At 37.2% G+C, this 18320-nt stretch overlaps 1 protein-coding gene across 3 annotated transcripts in view; it reads right to left on the reverse strand.

Annotated features, from left to right (window-relative positions):
* The window catches only part of eml5 (EMAP like 5), a 129143-nt gene that overhangs the window by 15743 nt on the left and 95080 nt on the right, over positions 1–18320 (reverse strand). For all 3 annotated transcript variants that reach the window (XR_010908003.1, XM_067454993.1, XM_067454992.1), the window contains 9 exons: positions 17667–17794; positions 14533–14674; positions 9852–10004; positions 9479–9610; positions 8262–8350; positions 7583–7759; positions 6726–6927; positions 6442–6568; positions 1286–1364 (listed from right to left, as the gene is read on the reverse strand). Coding sequence is in view for 2 of the 3 variants with exons in the window: in XM_067454993.1 (XP_067311094.1) it covers positions 1286–1364; positions 6442–6568; positions 6726–6927; positions 7583–7759; positions 8262–8350; positions 9479–9610; positions 9852–10004; positions 14533–14674; positions 17667–17794 (1229 nt within the window). In the remaining variant the exon portion in view is untranslated. The remainder of the gene's footprint in view (positions 1–1285; positions 1365–6441; positions 6569–6725; positions 6928–7582; positions 7760–8261; positions 8351–9478; positions 9611–9851; positions 10005–14532; positions 14675–17666; positions 17795–18320) is intronic.

An 18320-nucleotide genomic window follows, 5' to 3' on the forward strand; every position in this document is an offset into this window, starting at 1 on the left:
CACAGGAAAGGAAAGAAAAGGATAGGATGGGATGGGATGGGATGGGATGGGATAGAATAGTAAAGGATAGGATAGGATAGGATGGGATGGGATGGGATGGGATGGGATGGGATGGGATGGGATGGGATGGGATGGGATGGGATGGGATGGGATGGGATGGGATGGGATGGGATGGGATGGGATGGGATGGGATGGGATGGGATGGGATAGTGAAGGATAGGGGCGGCAGTGGCTCAGTGGTTCATGTAGATTGTCTACAAACCGAAAGGTTGGTGGTTCAATCCCCGGTTCCACCTGACCAAGTGTCGAGGTGTCCTTGAGCAAGACACCTAACCCCAGCTGCTCCTGACGAGCTGGATGGTGCCTTACATGGCTGACATCGCCGTCAGTGTATGAATGGGTGAATGTGAGGCAAAAATGTAAAGCGCTTTGGATGGCCATAGGGTCTGTTAAAAGCGCTATATAAATGCAGTCCATTTACCATTTATAGGATGGGATGGGATGGGATGGGATGGGATGGGGATGGGATAGGATAGGATGAGATAGTGAAGGATAGGATAGGATGGGATGAGATAGAATAGTGAAGGAAAGGATAGGATGGGATACATTTACATTTATGGATTTGGCAGACGCTTTTATCCAAAACAACTTACATTGCATTCAAGGTACACATTTTTACATCTTGCTCTCCCTGGGAATTGAACCCATGACCTTTGCGTTGCTGGCGCAATGCTCTACTGTTTGAGCTATAGGAAAGCTATATCCCTAGTATAAGGGATCGTGAAGGATATGGTAGGATAGGATAGGATAGGATAGGATAGGATAGGATAGGATAGGATAGGATAGGATAGGATAGGATAGGATAGGATAGGATGTATACTATAGTACAGTAAAGTATATCAGAGCAGCTGACAGCAGAGGTTTTCAAAGTGTGGGAAACGCCTCCCCAGGGGAGCATGAGGGCACGTCAGGGAGGACTAAGGGTATATATCCTGCCGAAAAGTGTCAACTTATAGAGATTTCATTAATACTGTATGTCACGGAAAGGAAAGGAAAGGAAAGGAAAGGAAAGGAAAGGAAAGGAAAGGAAAGGAAAGGAAAGGAAAGGAAAGGAAAGGAAAGGAAAGGAAAGGAAAGGAAAGGAAAGGAAAGGAAAGGAAAGGAAAGGAAAGGAAAGGAAAGGAAAGGAAAGGAAAGGAAAGGAAAGGAAAAATTATTATGATGCATATTCCTATATTTTACAGAAATACACATTTGTATTTGTTCTAATCTGGCCATCACTCACTTCAATAGGCCTCTTTTTCTTGCCCACATTGTTGGTCTGTAGTTTCTCTGGCATTGGTGGAGCCCTGCTCACTGGGGGTCTGCATCCAAAGACAAAAAACAGCCACTTAATCAGACTTACAGCAGTAATAAGACCAGTCAGGGACCGGGTGAAAAGGACACCAGACATCTGGCATGGTTATGTTTCACTTCAGGTTTTCACTGTAACATGTAACCAAATACTAAAAACAAAGATACTGAATCAGCTCTATAGCAGATAGTTTGTGGTGTATGATTAAGGTTTGTTGGCGTTTTGTACAACAAAACTTAAAAAAGTGTGTGCAAAAAATCCTAAAAGTATCAGGTAGAATGAGTTGTAAGGGATCAGTCTAGTCTTACCTTGAGCCCCTTTAAAAGCAGCATTACAGAGAGAAAGAAAACATTAGAAGTGTCAGTTGAGCAGTTCCCTCGAGTGCTCCAAAAACAAAGAAGCACAACACAGGGACAATGAGAACACGAAACTAAATACAACAAAAATGTATTCATGTTCACTTGACAGCATGTGTCAAAACATGGAATAACTAATGTCTAAAATTAGCTCAGCCAGTAGGATCATTTCCTCACACTTAAAGGAATAGTGCACCCAAAAATCTTACTTAATGCCAAGTTGTTCCAAACCACTATGACTTTTGACCACTATGACCTTTTCTTATAACTCAAAAGGCATTTATTTTCAAGAATATCTTGGCCAATCTCTTCAGTATACTGAAATTAAAGGAGGACTTGGGTTGACACCATAAAAAGTGTTGTAAAAGTTGTACATATAATATTTGTGTGCTATAAACTGTATGATAGCTCTTTTTGAGAAAAATACCAAAATGCAAGTTGTTCACCTAGCTCTCCTTGAAATGTTCATGTAAGTTCCTGAGAGAAGTAGTCCCTTGTTTTAATAGAAATTATATAAAAGTATTTTTTGATTTACCATAAATATTTTTAATAAAGATGCATCAAGTCCTACTTAAGTGGGTCAAAAAACACCAAGTTTAACTAAATGTATTTGACAAAGTCAGTTTGCACTTAAGTGTATTCATTAAAAGTCTGATTTGTTCACTAATCGGACTGATCCTTCAACAAGAGCAGAAGATTACCAATGAATAAAAAAATAATTTGTTAAAACTGTTCCTATATCATCAAGATATAGTATGGCTTTATAAACTTTAAATGTAGTGCATGAGTCATGTTTCACACTTTGAAGCTTGAAAAATGTATTGTCAGTGCATGAAAAATGCATCCATCCATCCATCCGTCTGTCTGTCCGTCTGTCCATCCATTTTCCAAACTTCTATGTAGGCTGTGTAGGGTGGCAGGAATACATTTCTACATGTTCTTCATAAATTTCGCATTGTCTTGCATGGAGGAAAGTAAAGTTTGAAACAGCATGAGGGTAAATGATGACAGAACTGTCATTTTTGGGTGAACTATTCCTATAATCGTCTTAAGAGAGAGTGCGGGGAGCAAAGCATGAGCAAAGTTCCCAGCAGCAAAAGAAGCAGCATTATTCTTTAAATAATTAGTAATGGAGAGCATTAATAAAGTCACATCAAAGCAATGAAAAAATATCTGCCAGCAAAGCACTTAACATAATGCTGTGCATCTACTCTAATTTAACGGAAATTACCTGCTTTTAAAGCACCTCATGTTTAAAATAAGAGCACAAACTTAGCGACATGCGGTTTTATGACTCAGTTCAGGGAAAGGTACGTGGGTTTATGGATATGATGGCTGTTGCCATGCGGCTTAGCAAACATCCAAAGAGCATGAGAGGAGGCGGCACATGAAACGTTATTTTCTGAACAAATTACACTTTTTATTGATCTTCTTACCTGACTACGCCCTGCCTTCACATGGTGAGAGAGAGGAGTGGAGTGCAGAGACAGACAGAGGAGTGAGGAAAATTGGAAAAGACAGACATGAGGGTAGCATGTCACTCAAAGCCCAAGAGTTCCATGAATAATGTTTATAAATGCTTTGTGGTAGGTAAAACATTTTAATACGCTTCTCAATTTAACTTATGCTCAATTTCAGTTAATCCATGAATTTGTCAAATCAAAAACCACATCTGCAGTAATGCACTTACAATGGGAATATATGGGCATGACAATCACAAGAATGTGAAGTATGCATTTTTATGTGAAGAATGTATTTTAAATACAATTCAGTACAAAACTGTGTTATTGCCCCTATTATGCTGTTAATTATGCTATTATGCCCCTATTATGCTGTTAAAGATTCCTAATTTAGTTTTGAGGTCATCTAAAATAGGTTTACCTGCATCCCCCCCCCCCAAAAAAAGAAAACGCTTTAATTGTCTCAAACAGTTTGATAAAGAAGCCTCTTGGTTTTACTCTACTCTAATTGGTCAGACTGCCCAGTCTGTTGTGATTGGTCTACTGCTTATAGAAAAGAAACGTCTATGACGATCTTCCTCAGCACTTGTATACACAATTATATGAACAATGGCATCTGTTTTTCCTCATCAATTCCAGCACGAGTCCTTATCCTTTTGAAGTTCAGGAAAAAGCTCTTCTCGACATGTCAACGACACGAAGCAAACTCTTCCAGGCCTCAGCTACAACTACAGTGTTTGAGGGCGGGGTAAAGCAGACATTGTTTGCGGGCAGCCAATGAAGACCATAGGCTGGCATTATGTACATTTGTTATGCAAGATTGTAACAGGATGCGTGACTGCAGCAGTTCAGAATCAATTCTTTCTTTTAGGAGACAATAACTTTATTTGTAATGCACTTTGATTTTTAAAACATTTACTTTCACAAACAGCTATATTATACACATGCAAGACAAGTAATGTTTGAAAAAGCATAACAGGGGTAGCCTAGAAATCTAGACGCAGCCTAGCGGCAGCAGATCTAATCTGCCCGCGAGTGTCGTCTAGCAACTCTCAATACCCTTCTGAGCTGTAATCGCCAAACTCTTGCCGGGCCAATCACATCGTGTATAGAGTCAGTGGGCGGGGCCATAATGACGACAGCCGAGTTGCGTTTGCGTGCTTCTAGTAAACACAGAAACTGGCGAACTGCGGTCTTTCGAATCAGCTTTGACCGCGACTCTGGAAGACTTGGAGTTAAGCTTTTCTCTGAGAAAAGAACAAAGAACGACACTGAAGTCATTCTTAAAAAGGGAAGATGTGTTCAGAGATTTGCCGACCGGATACGGCGAATGTTTCATCTATCAACAAGCCCTGCTTCACCTTCGTTTCTCTGGTTGGTTGTGTACGGTATCCTATCGTGTGCAGAGGGAGTTTGAAAGACAACCGTTTATCCCGCCCCTCAGATTGAGCCGTCAATGGTGAGTTTCCAGACCAAACATCTTGATGTGGGTCTGGCTTGTCAGGCTATAACAGGGGCACTTTAAACTGTAAAAAAGTCTGTTTATTAAAATACGTAACAGTGAATTTATTACTTTTAATCGAAGACAAAATTCAACGGCCCTCCTGTCTAAGTCAGGTTTTATTATAAAATAATAATAATAAACTCAAGACTATGATGTCTGTTTAATGTTGTACATCTTTATTTTAGTGTTTCTTTAGCATTTACATTAAGATTATGTGAATATAACTTAGTTTAAATCATTTGAATATTTATTGGTGCCCCACTGGAAGTTTAGCAAGGGCTCTTAGTTGTGGCTATACCTTTGAAACAGTGTGTATTTTAATTCCGGAGAAATGCCGTCACCCATAGATCTCCATTGTAAGTGCTTTATTGTAAACGTAATATTCAAGCAAGCTGAAATTATTTTCTATGGTAAAAAAAAAAAAGTGATAAACTGGTTTCCAGGAACATGCCAGTTAAAGTTTAGTGTGGCATTCCAGCAGTAGCGGAAGACAGGAAGTAGTTTGGCTTTAGAGAGTGTGCCACCAACATGAGCTTATTCAAGATGGTATATTAGTGGTAGAGTGAGGGTGATTTTCAAATACAAGAGCTTATAGAAGCAATAAAGTGGATAACTATTTAGTCTTCTTTAACAGTCATTATTACTGGGAATAATTAATTTTATTAATTTCATAGAACACTGCGGTCATGAAACTTGTCAACATTTTGATGGTCATATTTGCTGTTAGTATTTAAAATAAATCTATTAGGGATGCACCAATATCAATAATATGGCCAATACTGATAAGCTGACAATTATTCATTGTGTTATTAAACTTTCAATGTTATATTCATCCTCTTCTCGCATACTGTAACCAATATTTCCCTCATGGTTCAAAATGATCCAAAGCCCTAAAATTAAACTAATTATACTTTTAATGCAATTTTTCATTAAAAGATTTGATCAATAAATAATATAATTTAAGCACATTCTTTCAACTTAAATTTAAAATAACTCTGCAATACATGCAATAACCAGCTCAGATCAGCTTAAAATATCTCATATTGGGTCAATTTGGGTATCTCTGTGACTTCTTGTGGATAAAATAAACTATACCATGATATTCATGACTCTAGCTACTAGATGGCCTTATGGCTCTATATGGAGCATATTCCACTGGGTCCTAAAGTCAGTTCTTGAGTTTTTCTCTTCATTATGCATTCAAACACACATGAAGACATTATAAAATCATTTTCTGGTAATGTTTTAGCATTTTTTTTATTTTTCCATGTATACTGAAGCATTCCTCATATTCCATTCATTCCTAAGGGAGTCAAATTGACCCGCAAGGGAAGGAAAACGATTCATGGGACCACCAATTTCATGGTATGCGTGGTTCAAGTGCGACACAAGTCCCAAGGTGCGATGAACACAAAAAAAATTACATAAAAAAAAAAAGAGTTTCAGCTCAAAATGACCCGAGGGAAAGATGAAGGCTAACCCTAACCTAACAGTATACTAACAGTCTAATATTACTCTAATGAAAGTTAGTCAGAGAGTTAATGACAAAGTAGTTGCAAAGTTAGGTATAGTTGAATGTCTTGTACCATCGAAATAATGTGTAACCGATCTCAAGAAAGATAGAGTAACGAAAAAAGAGAAGCGATCCATGCTCCATCCAAAGTTGTTCGTCCTTACTGTTTGATGTTACTCCAACATTATATTACAGAATTGTACACAGTCTTGCTGTGAACATTAGTGCTACATTGGGTTTCATCCCTAACCTACCTTTCGTCTACGGATGGCTCCTTCTGTTGGAAGTGGGGCTTGACCCCCGTCATGGGTCGCATGTTTGTGGATAAGGCCTTGATTACATACATGATCTCATTCTCCCGAGTTACATCACTGTCATACCCTACACAGAACAACACACAGACTTTACATTTTACCTTTATACCTTGACATATCCATCATATGACAAAATGTCCATGTAAATGCCATGTCTACCCTCTTTAAATCTAGATGGCAGTGGATAGCAGTGATAATTGTTTTTTATGAATAATAATTTTCACCTCCATCATCTTCGCTCTCAATGTCAGACTCTTCGCTGTCACACTGTCTGGCCTCTCGGCAGCCCTCGTTCTCATGGCTCCAGATCATCAGACAGGTGTCCGAGCCACCGACAGACGCCAGCAAAGAGTCGTCATGTGACCAGCGCACATTAGTCACATGGGTACTGTGGGCAATGTACCGCTTAAACTTGGCATATTTTCCCTATTCAGATAGTGAAAATGTTAGCAGGCATGTAGGTAATTAACAAATAAAAAATATCTACAATGAGAAGTGCCTACAATTAAAAGTGAAATTACCAATCCATTTATTTAAAGTGCATCATTATATTAGTATAATCAGAAATTGTGGTTTCTGATGTAAACCTGTTATGTTCACAAACATATTTTATTATATATAGTAAAAATATTGCAGGTTTTATACATTTTCCAGTTTTTTTTAGTACATAACAGAAAATATTATGCATATTTTAAAAAGAAACATAAACGAGGCTATGGTTTTATAATAAATAATATTTTATGTATATATATATATATATATATATATATATTTTTTTTATGTATATATATATATATATTTTTTTTTATGTATATATATATATATATATATATATATATATATATATATATATATATATATATATATAATTTTATTTATTATTATTATTATTATTATTTTTTTAATTATTTTTTTTGTAATATATAATTAAAATACATAATAAATAGCATTACAATTTGATTTGAGGCATCAATTACACATTAACTGTTTTTGTCCAGATAATAAAAGTTAGTAGACGAAAAGTATTGACAAAAATTTTGGGGTGAATTAATAATGAATGACAAAATAACATTTTCTTAACCTTGACTGGATATTTGAAGAGCTTGACATATCCAAGGTCATCCCCAGTCGCTAACAACTTCTTGTCATTGCTAAGACATGCGGATGTAACTTCGGTAACTTCACTGACCACAGGCCAAATTCCTTCACAGGAACTTCCGAGCACACACGTCCATGTGCTCCAGTCGATCTTGTCCACCTGAGGAAGGAAAAGGATGCATGAATTCTTCAGGTTAATCTCAAAATGCCAGTTAAAAGTTAGACAGTTTCATGAAAAAGCAGGGTAAAAGAATTTCTCAATTTTTTCAAAATCAAAGAGTCTTCCCCTAGTTAAAACAACATTTTAAGCTGAAGAATACATTTGAGCAGCATTTTAATAAAAATGAATTGGCAGCATTCATTTCAATATTAAAATCCATCTCAATCCAACCGCGAGTCTGGCCAAAATGCCTCCTACAGAAGCTGTGCACTGGGCTAAAGGCAGGTGATCAGAAACATTGAAGGGCTTCCACTCTTACTAAATCTTAAGTTATTAAGGCAAGCATTCGCTGTCTGTCCCAACGTACCGTGGCCTTAAGCACGACCTAATTCCCTGCCTCCAAATTTAGAGTCAAGTTAATGAAAAGTGGGCCATGTTCTTGCCCTTAAGAGTGCCCTTCCCCTCGCAGGGTGACACACGGTGAGATGTTCAGGATCCATACCTCTGTGGCAGGAATGGTTTGCTTCTTCCCACGAGGGGCCTCAAAAAATAGCTGCTCCTTCACGGATGTGTTGACCTGCAAAAGCTTCCCTAATACAAGATAACAGAGGAGAGAGGCTGCGATGTAACAAAGTTAAACTCAAAAATGAATTCTCAACAATATGAATTCTACCAAGATACAGTATGGGCAACCTGCAGTTTGAGAATATACATAGAGTGACTGTATTAAACTACAAGGGATGGACAATGAAACTGAAACACTGGCCAATATAGGTTTCACGCATAAAGGTTTCACCAATATAGGTTTCGTCATAGCGACGCCGCAGGAAAACTGCCATGAAGTAATCTTCTACGGGACACACACTCGCTACCCACACATACAATCGAGTATGCTGTTTTTGATCCTTGGGATGTGGCTGTTTCTCACAGGAAGAAGACAAACACTGTTTCGATCTCTGGCTAAACAATTTAAAAATGGCGGGGTTATTCAAGATACTCCGTCTGGCTCGTGCAATGACGACGCAGTGAATAGTGACGATTCTCTCTGACCAATCAGCAGTCTGCCACGTGTTCACGTCACATTTTAGTATCGCCTTAGCTCGCTCAGAACCTTGCCGGAGGTGACACGAAAAAAAGTATCTGGAAGTAGGTACTAGTACAACTTTTACACAGTGGAAAACCAAACAAAGAAGAGTTGAGCCGAGGCGAGGCGAGGCGAGCTGGTACTGTGTAGTGGAAAAGCACCGACGGACAGTGAATACACTGCTGGAAGACTTCATCTTTATTTTATTTTATAACCAATGACTTATAATGGATTTTTTTAAACATTTCAAATACCTTTGATTTGAATGAAATGTTGCAATAGAGCTCAGAATTGGTTGGTGTGGTTCAAGGTAACTTATAGAGACTTTTGTGCTCTCTAGACTGTCTGATAGCAAATTAAATAAAATCTTGCCTACACTTAAATCTACCAGGACACAGATCACAAAAACTTCAATGTCTATATTTTCACTTGTCGCCACATTGCATAACTGCATAAAGAACTGCCTGAACTTTCATCCCCTCTCTTTTTCTATCACTCATTGCACAAAATCCCCAACTCGTATTAAAGATGAATGACTTCTGGTTGCTTTGTTGCTGCAAAACCCTGTCAGTGTGAAGATCCCTTGACTCATTTTGTCTCTGAAATACAGCCTTTGTGTCTTGTATCTCTCTCACCTCTCTTGTCCCAGTCAAGATGGGTGATGTAGTTCATGGATCCTTTGCACACACCAACCCTCTTGCTGTTCATCACGTTGTAAATATCCACAAAGCTGTCACCTGATGCCACAGCCAAATACTTGCCTGTTACTGTAATAAAAAAAAATGGGATTGTTAATTTTGAGCTCTTCCCATGACCCAGATATCACATTCTCATTAATATGTTAATATATTCCTGCAAATATTTGTTAATTACATTAGCATATGTTAAGGTACAGAAATAGTTCATACTATGGAACTGAACAGATCAGATGAAGCATTCAGATGTATTCTCAGTACTCCAGGCGTTTCCGCTGTACCGCGTTGTATACTGAAATTAGTATTAGCTCACCAGGAGAGAAGCGGATTTCTGATATGATGTCTTTCCGGTGATGAAATGACACCAGGTCTTCTAGAGTGTCTGCGTTGACGATGAGGAAGCTGCCATCGTTGAGGCCCACAGCCAGAGCTTTCCCATCTGGGGAGAAGCAGCAACATCGCCCTCCTGCAAGAAGTTATAAGGGTCAAACGCCATGTCACGTCAAGCACTTTGTTGTTACTCTAGCATGGCAGCTGAAATAAAAATTGTTCTCTTTATAGCTGCATATGAATCAATGTTGAAAAATGCGCAGGAAGTACGATAAAAGGTTAGTTCAACTATCACCCATCACCATTTATTGTTGTTCCAAACCCATATGACTTTTGCTCTACCGTGAAATGCACATTTGTTTTAGCAAAATCCTCATTTCCTACAATGAAAGGAAAATTTAAAGGGGGGGTGAAATGCTGTTTCATGCATACTGATCTTTTTACACTGTTAAAGACATGGAATCCCATACTAAACATAGACAAAGTTTCAAAAGTTAAGGTGGACGTTTGATGGAAGTATTTCTTTGTCAAAAATACTACTTCCGGTTAGTCATTAGTTTCGGCAAGTTTTTTGCGATCATGCGTCCCCTTTGACGTTAATGGGGGCAGAATTTCCTTGTATGGGCCTTACGGACAATTCTACCGGAAGAGCGTGAGAGAGAGAGAGAGAGGGAGAGAGCGAAAGTAACAGGCTACGCCCATCAAAGCGCTGGCTCGTAGGCTGCGCTGCACAGGTGATGTGCACAATTAACAATGACATCAAAAAGTGCGTTTTTGGTTGCCAGACCAAGACAGTCCTGCACAGATTCCCCAAAAACCCCGCGGTAAGGCAACAGTGGATGGAATTTGCTTTTCCGGATCAGCAACTGAGTTGCGCGAATGTTTATATCTGTTCGCTGCATTTCGGTGCCGACTGTTTCATAAACAAGGCCCAGCTTGACGCCGGATTTTCCAATCGCCTAATGCTGAATGATGGAGCAGTCCCAACGATAAAGGTCCCAACGTTAGTACCGCGGGCGGTGAGTTAGACTGCTTCAAATGTCTGTGTTTTTGCCTATGCTCATCAAGTAGCCCAAACATGATCACGTATAGTTAATTGATCAATGGAGCATGCGATGTGTAGTGCGTGTACATTTGTTTAGCTGGCCACTATATGTGTAACTTTATGTTTGTTTATTGTAAAAGAACTCCAAACAACAATACACAAAGAGTGGGGAAATATGTTGAACTAAATAAGCACGCTTCTTCATTCAAATGCGCTACTATTCCGTGTCTTTCTATGTAAACACTAACTTAGCCTGCCGTGCAAAACCAGTCCGCTTAATAACGTTACAATTATCTACACAAACCACGCGTAAACACACACACACACGTGCACAACTGCACTTCTCACATGTACACCTTCAAAGACAAAAATACGACGATCTAATTCAAGTATAAATATGTAAATAACACAAGCCGCTAAGCATATTATATAGTTTTAAAAGTGTATAACTTGTACCACATAGAGACGTCCTGCTCTAGTCGTTTTTGCTGCTGCTCCTGTTCAACTGCAGCCTCTGGGTCTGATTCCGGATCATAGATGTATGGCTGTATCTGATTAAAAGCCATATTTTTATTTTGAATAAAGTTTTTTTCCCGCTGTTAGGGATGACACAGCTTTACGACGCACTCAACACAATAACAGCAGCGCGCACACGTCATTATTTAGCTCCGCTCACACGACACGCCCCCACCCGCTCGGCTTTTTTCGGAAAGACTCGGAACAGCGCATCTTTCTTATATAATTATTAAAAAAATAAAGACTTTTCGGAGATATGCAGGATGCAATGCTACTCTATAGGTACTCAAGATTGACATGACACTGACTGAAACTGAGTGTTTCATCCCCCCTTTAACAAGGAATTGTCAACGACAAAGTGACAAAAAAGCAGCAAAAAAGTTTCTTCTGTTTTATCGGCATGCTACTACTTTTACATTTATATTCCCTTTGCTGACATCTAATGTTCACTTAATGTTTGTCTCAAAATGTAATCTTCAGAAAAATTATAAATGTATAATTTTTCTTACTGTACGTTAGAATGTCATGATGCCTAAATGTATGTGTAGCATCTGAAATTATTGATTTTAGTTCATGTTTTATTTTTAATTATATATAATAATAGTATAGAATTTTTATTGCAACCATAACATAAAATATAATATCAGACATAACATTCAATTACAGGGACGGTTCACCCACAAAATGAAAATTCTGACATAATTTACTCATCCTGATGTGGTTTCAAACCTGTATGACAATTTTTCTTCTCTAGAACATGAGAAGATAATAAGATTTCTTTTTCCGCTTGCAATGGAAGTCAATGCTAAGCAAAATTGTTTGGTTACCAACATTTTTCAAAATATCTTCTTTTGTGTTCCACAGAAGAAAGTAAGTCATAAAGGTTTGGAATGCCATGAGGATGAGTAAATATGAATTATCCTTTTAACCCTTAAACGAGTACCTCTGTTCTTTATTGACATCATTCACTACCCTTCCCCTCATTTTTTTTTAAAGTGAGACAGGAACTCTTAATATTCCCCAATCTAGTCATTATAAAAAAATAACAAGAAAAAATAAAATGATACAAGAAAGTCTGTTTTCTTATAAAGATGTTGTAAAAAGTGTATAGGGCCACGATTGACCCGAGTTATGTAATAGTGTAAGTATTGTGGCGGGAGGAGACACAGTGGGTAACAACAGACACAGTGGGTGTGGTGACAAGCCTCTGAGAGGCGTTTATTAACGTTTATTAAAGCGTGTGATCAGTAGAAAATAAGCAGACTCCCCAGACCAGTGTTCCATCTTAAAAGATTGAGCTTGGTCTGGTGATAGCCAGAAAAGTTGAGATCATGAATATGAGCCAGATGCTGAATATACTGGCAAATGATCTCTGATGATGACAATGATGATGGTTCCAAGCTCCAAAAGGGAACAACATATGCTTTATTTTATTCTTCTGTAATTGTTCGTCTAATATCAAGAGAGTTTTATATTATCACAACAGGTAGAGATCCATACGTGCTAGATATCAATACGGGTCGCTAAGGACCCCGAATATGTAATTACTGGCGAAACATACCAACCCTAATAATCCATAATGCCTAATGAAAATACCAGCCAAAACATATATTGTATCCATTGGTTCTAGCATGAAATATGACTGATTGCAACAACTGAAGTAAAAATATCGGTCTGTTCTTCACAAAAAGTCGAATGGTCTACTTTTATGAAACTTCATTACAAAAGAACATTATGAAAATGTAGCTATACTTTTTCTGCCGAAAAGGGGAAAATCACATAGGGCTGGAAGAATGAGGATGAGTAAATGACTCTCTTAAACCTATTACACAGTCCTCTAATCATAGTCAAGTAAGTTATCATTGTTCAGTAAAGTCAATCAATCAACTTTATTTATATAGCGCTTTACAATGACGATTGTTTCAAAGCAGCTTCACAGTGTTAAACAGGAAAATATTGCAACAAAATTTGATTCTAAATATGCAATGACCCAGTGTACACTAAGGATAACCATCATAATATAATTGAATTAGGGTTGATGAAGAATTGATAGCTCACCTTAAGGATTTGGCATATCAAGCTTTATTTGATTAAATCACAGGTCTACATAGTATTCCATGGATGAGCGCCAATGGTTCCTCTATTAAATGTATTGCAAAAATTCCCTTTAGAGATTCTGGCCTCAGGCAATCAATATGCTCTCAGGCTAATTTGCATGCTGAGTGTTCTTCACTTAAGTTATATTTTTTAGTGCAAATTGAGTTTCTGAAGCATAACGAGGTCAAGCATGTACAGGCCAAGCTTGGAATACAAATCACAAGACAAGTTTATAGATAAAGAGCTATTTATAATCAGACAGAGGGGCTGTTTGCAGACAGTAATGCATTTGTGCTTTGAATGCATGTACTTGAACAACAAGCTTGACTATAGTTGGTTTTATAGTTATTTCTCCATGTTACATCATAGCAGTTGCTTACCCTTAGCATGGTTTATATTGCACTAAGGGTTTTTAGATATTGGTATTTTATGTAGATATTATATTAGGAATGTATAAAACAGTGAGACATTTTAAACTAGCACTAGCCATCTTGCAATATAGCAGAATAATATTGGACTGATGTACAAACCATTCCAGCCCTTAAGTGTATTGAATGTGCTAATGTAGTGTACTTCAAATCTTAAAAGTTTATTTTAAAAAAACAAAAAAACTGTACTTGCAAATAATATTATATAAGTAAAATAAAAGGCTTTAAAAAGAGTATGACACAAAAGTGTAATGTGTAAGAAGTGCACTTAGTTGTAGTAAACTGCAACTTCATCATTGCAAATGTAATGTAATTACTAATATATTTAAATACATACTAGATATTCCATCAAACTTTATCAGTACACTTATTATCAGTACACATATTGCAAAGATAATGTATACAACTATAAAATTAAATAGAGATATACTATATTTAAGTGTTAATTTTGTATCTTAGAGAAGTACATGCTGTTAATTAACACTCAAAAATTAAAATGTAACCCAATATTTTAACATGGCCTCTGTGAACACATGAAACAGTGCAAGTTTCTTATCTAGAGTAACGCGTATGCTTACCTTTCTTGAGTTTGCGTACGGCGAGCATGCAGTGGCTGGGGGAGAGGTCCCATATGCGCAGGGTCTTATCGTCGCTGACAGTGGCACACAGTGGCAGATGCGGGTGAGTGGCAAGACCCCAGACCTCACCCTCCATGTGACCCTAAATATCCCACACACACACACACACACACACACACACACACACACACACACACACACACACACACACACACACACACACACTATTTAATATATACTAACTTACAAACCAACATAAAGAGGTGTTCATCTACATTTTTCTAGTGAGCAGGGCAGTAGTAATTCATCATATGATGGAGAAGATCATTATAACTGGGCATATATCCAGACACAGAGTTAAAGAGCTGATTCAGGAGTCTGGAACACAGTGATGGAGTGATACTATACAGTCCCAGTATGTCAGGCTATGCTCACACCGCAGGCAAATCAGGTTGTCTGTACTTTTAATTGCAAGTGCTCAAATAAGATTTGTGTTCTAGATATCCAGGAATCTGCATGGGTTGCTTTGGTAATGACACAGGATACAGTGAAATGGATGTAGGAAATATGGAGATGCATCATCTCACTCTACAAATAAGTGCCGTGTCGAGTTGTGGTGCAGAAGTCCTTCATCGCACAGGACAATGTCTAAATCTTTGGACATATGACCTGAACAACGTATGAATACTTCCGGCATTTCCATCACTGGTTTTGACATTACCATTGTGTTGCGTTAACTTAAAAGGGATGCAAAAGATAGTCAATTTAAAATCCAATTTGAGTGTCCAGACTAAGACACATCTGCAAACATCTGAGTGGAATCGCATTTCACACCACCTCCATGTGTGGTTTGAATCAAGAGTTGAAAAATGTAATTTCAAGTGTGTTTTTTACTGTCCAGACTTTCAAAAACCCATCTGGATATGCAAAAAATCAGATTTTCACTGGCAGTCTAAATATGGCCATAGTTTGTCATATCCTACACCACTATTTTTGGTTATCTTTGTGGCTATACCTTTATTTTTTTTTTTTTTTTATTTGTTTATTGGATGCAACAACAACAACAAAAAACATATTTAAATAAATAATGTTCTCAATTTCCCCACAGTGTATTCTGCTATAAACTGGAAGTGTTGCACCCATGGGTTTTATAAAATGTCTTCCCAAAAAGCATTTCAGAGTACAATAAATAAGAATTCAATCAAGCCCGAATGGTTTCTACCTTAAGTAGGACCTAGAAAAAGCTCTGAGTAAGGCATATTTACTTGCTAAGTGCAACATCCATTTTCCCCATTTCTACACCCTAATGATCGCTTGACAAATAAAAAAGCCCACATTATGCAACTGATACGTTACATTTAGTATACGGTATGTAAACAATGACTTCAATAATAAGCATCAAAGTTTAATTAATGATTGTGCCCAACTCTAAAACACAAGTCACACGAGCCAAACAAATGCACATTTTATCAGTGTCAAAAAAACAACTAAACTAAACCATGGCTGCCTGAGTACAGAAATACGGGAAAATTACTATTTTTGCCTGGTCTGCCTTCACCATTTATTACAACAACAGCCCCGGGACCATTTAATTTGTCTCTGAAATGAAACTGGAGCAATTTAGTTCCAGTGATGCTGGCAAGACTCTTGTGCAGAAAACATTACAGAGAGGTTGAGTGGTGAGGGCAGGTGCAGAGACAGACACTTGACTGACTCATTCATTCTCAGGGTCAATTACAGGTGCTGCTCTAAGAAAAAAACTCTAAAAAGGTGCTAAATGGTTCAACTTCATCATTACAAATATGTATTTAGATAGGTTTCAAATAATAAATACATTTTATGTTTTATATTATATTTAGTTTTCCATAAATGCATGTCACATATGGCAACACAACCATATTTCAAAGACAATAAAAGTAATTATGAAATTACATATAAAGATGCTACAGTTTTACTTAATTAGGATTCCAAAGTATTTTAAAGTTCAGTCAGCTGCATTTATTATACTGTAACTATAATACATCTTCATTGAATAGCAATTAACATGTATTCAGCTCATACTAAAGTATATTCTTTTAAACAAGTATATTATTTCCAAAATAAGCATGATATACTTCATTTTTAAAAGAGTGAGCATTACATTCCAGCATTAATTCATCCTTCACTGTTTTTGAGACACCCATAAATGATGTCTCAAATGAAGCGGGTTGTTGAAGACAAGTGGGCAATTACTTTTCTAATAAGAAAAAAAATCCCCCTAGCCAACAATAAAACAAGCACAAATACATTCTGAGTCATATTTATACAAACTAGAACAACTCCTTGTGTGTGTGTGTGTGTGTGTGTGTGTGTGTGTGTGTGTGTGTGTGTGAGCCTGTTTATGTGGTTTATGAGGACATAAATTGTATAACTACATGGGTATTACACTGGTATTACACTATAAATGTGGTTTATGAGGACATATCAAATGTCCTCATAATTCAAATGGCCTTAAAAACATACTAAATTATGTTTTTTTGAGAAAGTAAAAATGCAGAATGTTTCCTGTGATGGGTAGGTTTAGGGGCAGGGGCAGTGTAAGGGGATAGAAAATACGGTTTATACAGTATAAAAACCATTACGCCTATGGAGAGTCCCTGTAAACCACATAGACCAACGTGTGTGTGTGTGTGTGTGTGTGTGTGTGTGTGTGTGTGTGTGTGTGTGTGTGTGTGTGTGTGTGTGTGTGTGTGTGTGTGTGTGTGTGTGTGTGTGTGTGTGTGTGTGTGTGTGTGTGTCCAATTTCAACTGTGACAAAACTGACTTGTCTTGTACCACTCTGATGAACACTCAATTTTTACAAAATGTAAAGAAAAATAATTTCAGGTCAAAATAACCCGAGGAGAGGATGAAGGTAAACTAATTTCTGTGTTTGAGTACGTTCACATCCAAGGATGCATGTAAGTTTATTTAATATGACAGGCAGCTTGAGGGTAAGATTTCTAAAGCCCTTTTTAATAAATCAACAAGGCCAGCCGAACATTCTTTATTCAAACCTTGTCTTATTTCTCACCGTTATTGTTTTTCATTTTAATTTTTCTGAATGTTTTTTTGTGGCTTGTCAAGCTAATCTGACAGCTGAATTTGTGCCTTACCTGAACCAGAAGAGTGATGGGCCCATTTTTGTCCACCTCCAGAATCTCTCCGTTCTTTGTCCCTACAAGAATATGCCCATGACCCAAAGATATGGCACGAATGGAGGGGTTGTCCTCTAAAAGCAAACCTGCAGGAAGGGACACGTTATAAATAAACACACATCCGTGACCTTGGCTTTCTATTTATTAAACACACTGAGTGTTCTTAGAGGATGCATGGAGGCATTTGACCTGAATAGCTTTAACTGCCAAGTTATTCACACCGTTAAAGCTATACATTGCAAGAATAGTAGTGTTTTTGTTGTTCAGTAAACACATATAAACATTTTTTAAGGCAAAACTGTGGCAAATAAATATAATTTATGACAACAATACAATACAATATACTGTATAACAATACAATGCAATTATTATTATTATGAACAACTTCATAAATATCAATTATTTTATTTATAAATAATATTAATAATTAGTGGGTCGTTTACATTTGTATCCACATTAACAACATTATATTTTTTTAGATTAATTCATTCTATTTAGTCATTCATTCACAGAACCTTATTTTCAAGCCCTTTGGCAAAATTTTATTTTTTTCTTGTTTTAAGCATGAAATAAGTATATGATAAATCCCATTAAAGGGATAGTTCACCCAAA

Source organism: Pseudorasbora parva, chromosome 10 (assembly GCF_024679245.1).
Source record: "Pseudorasbora parva isolate DD20220531a chromosome 10, ASM2467924v1, whole genome shotgun sequence".
NCBI lineage: Eukaryota > Metazoa > Chordata > Actinopteri > Cypriniformes > Gobionidae > Pseudorasbora > Pseudorasbora parva.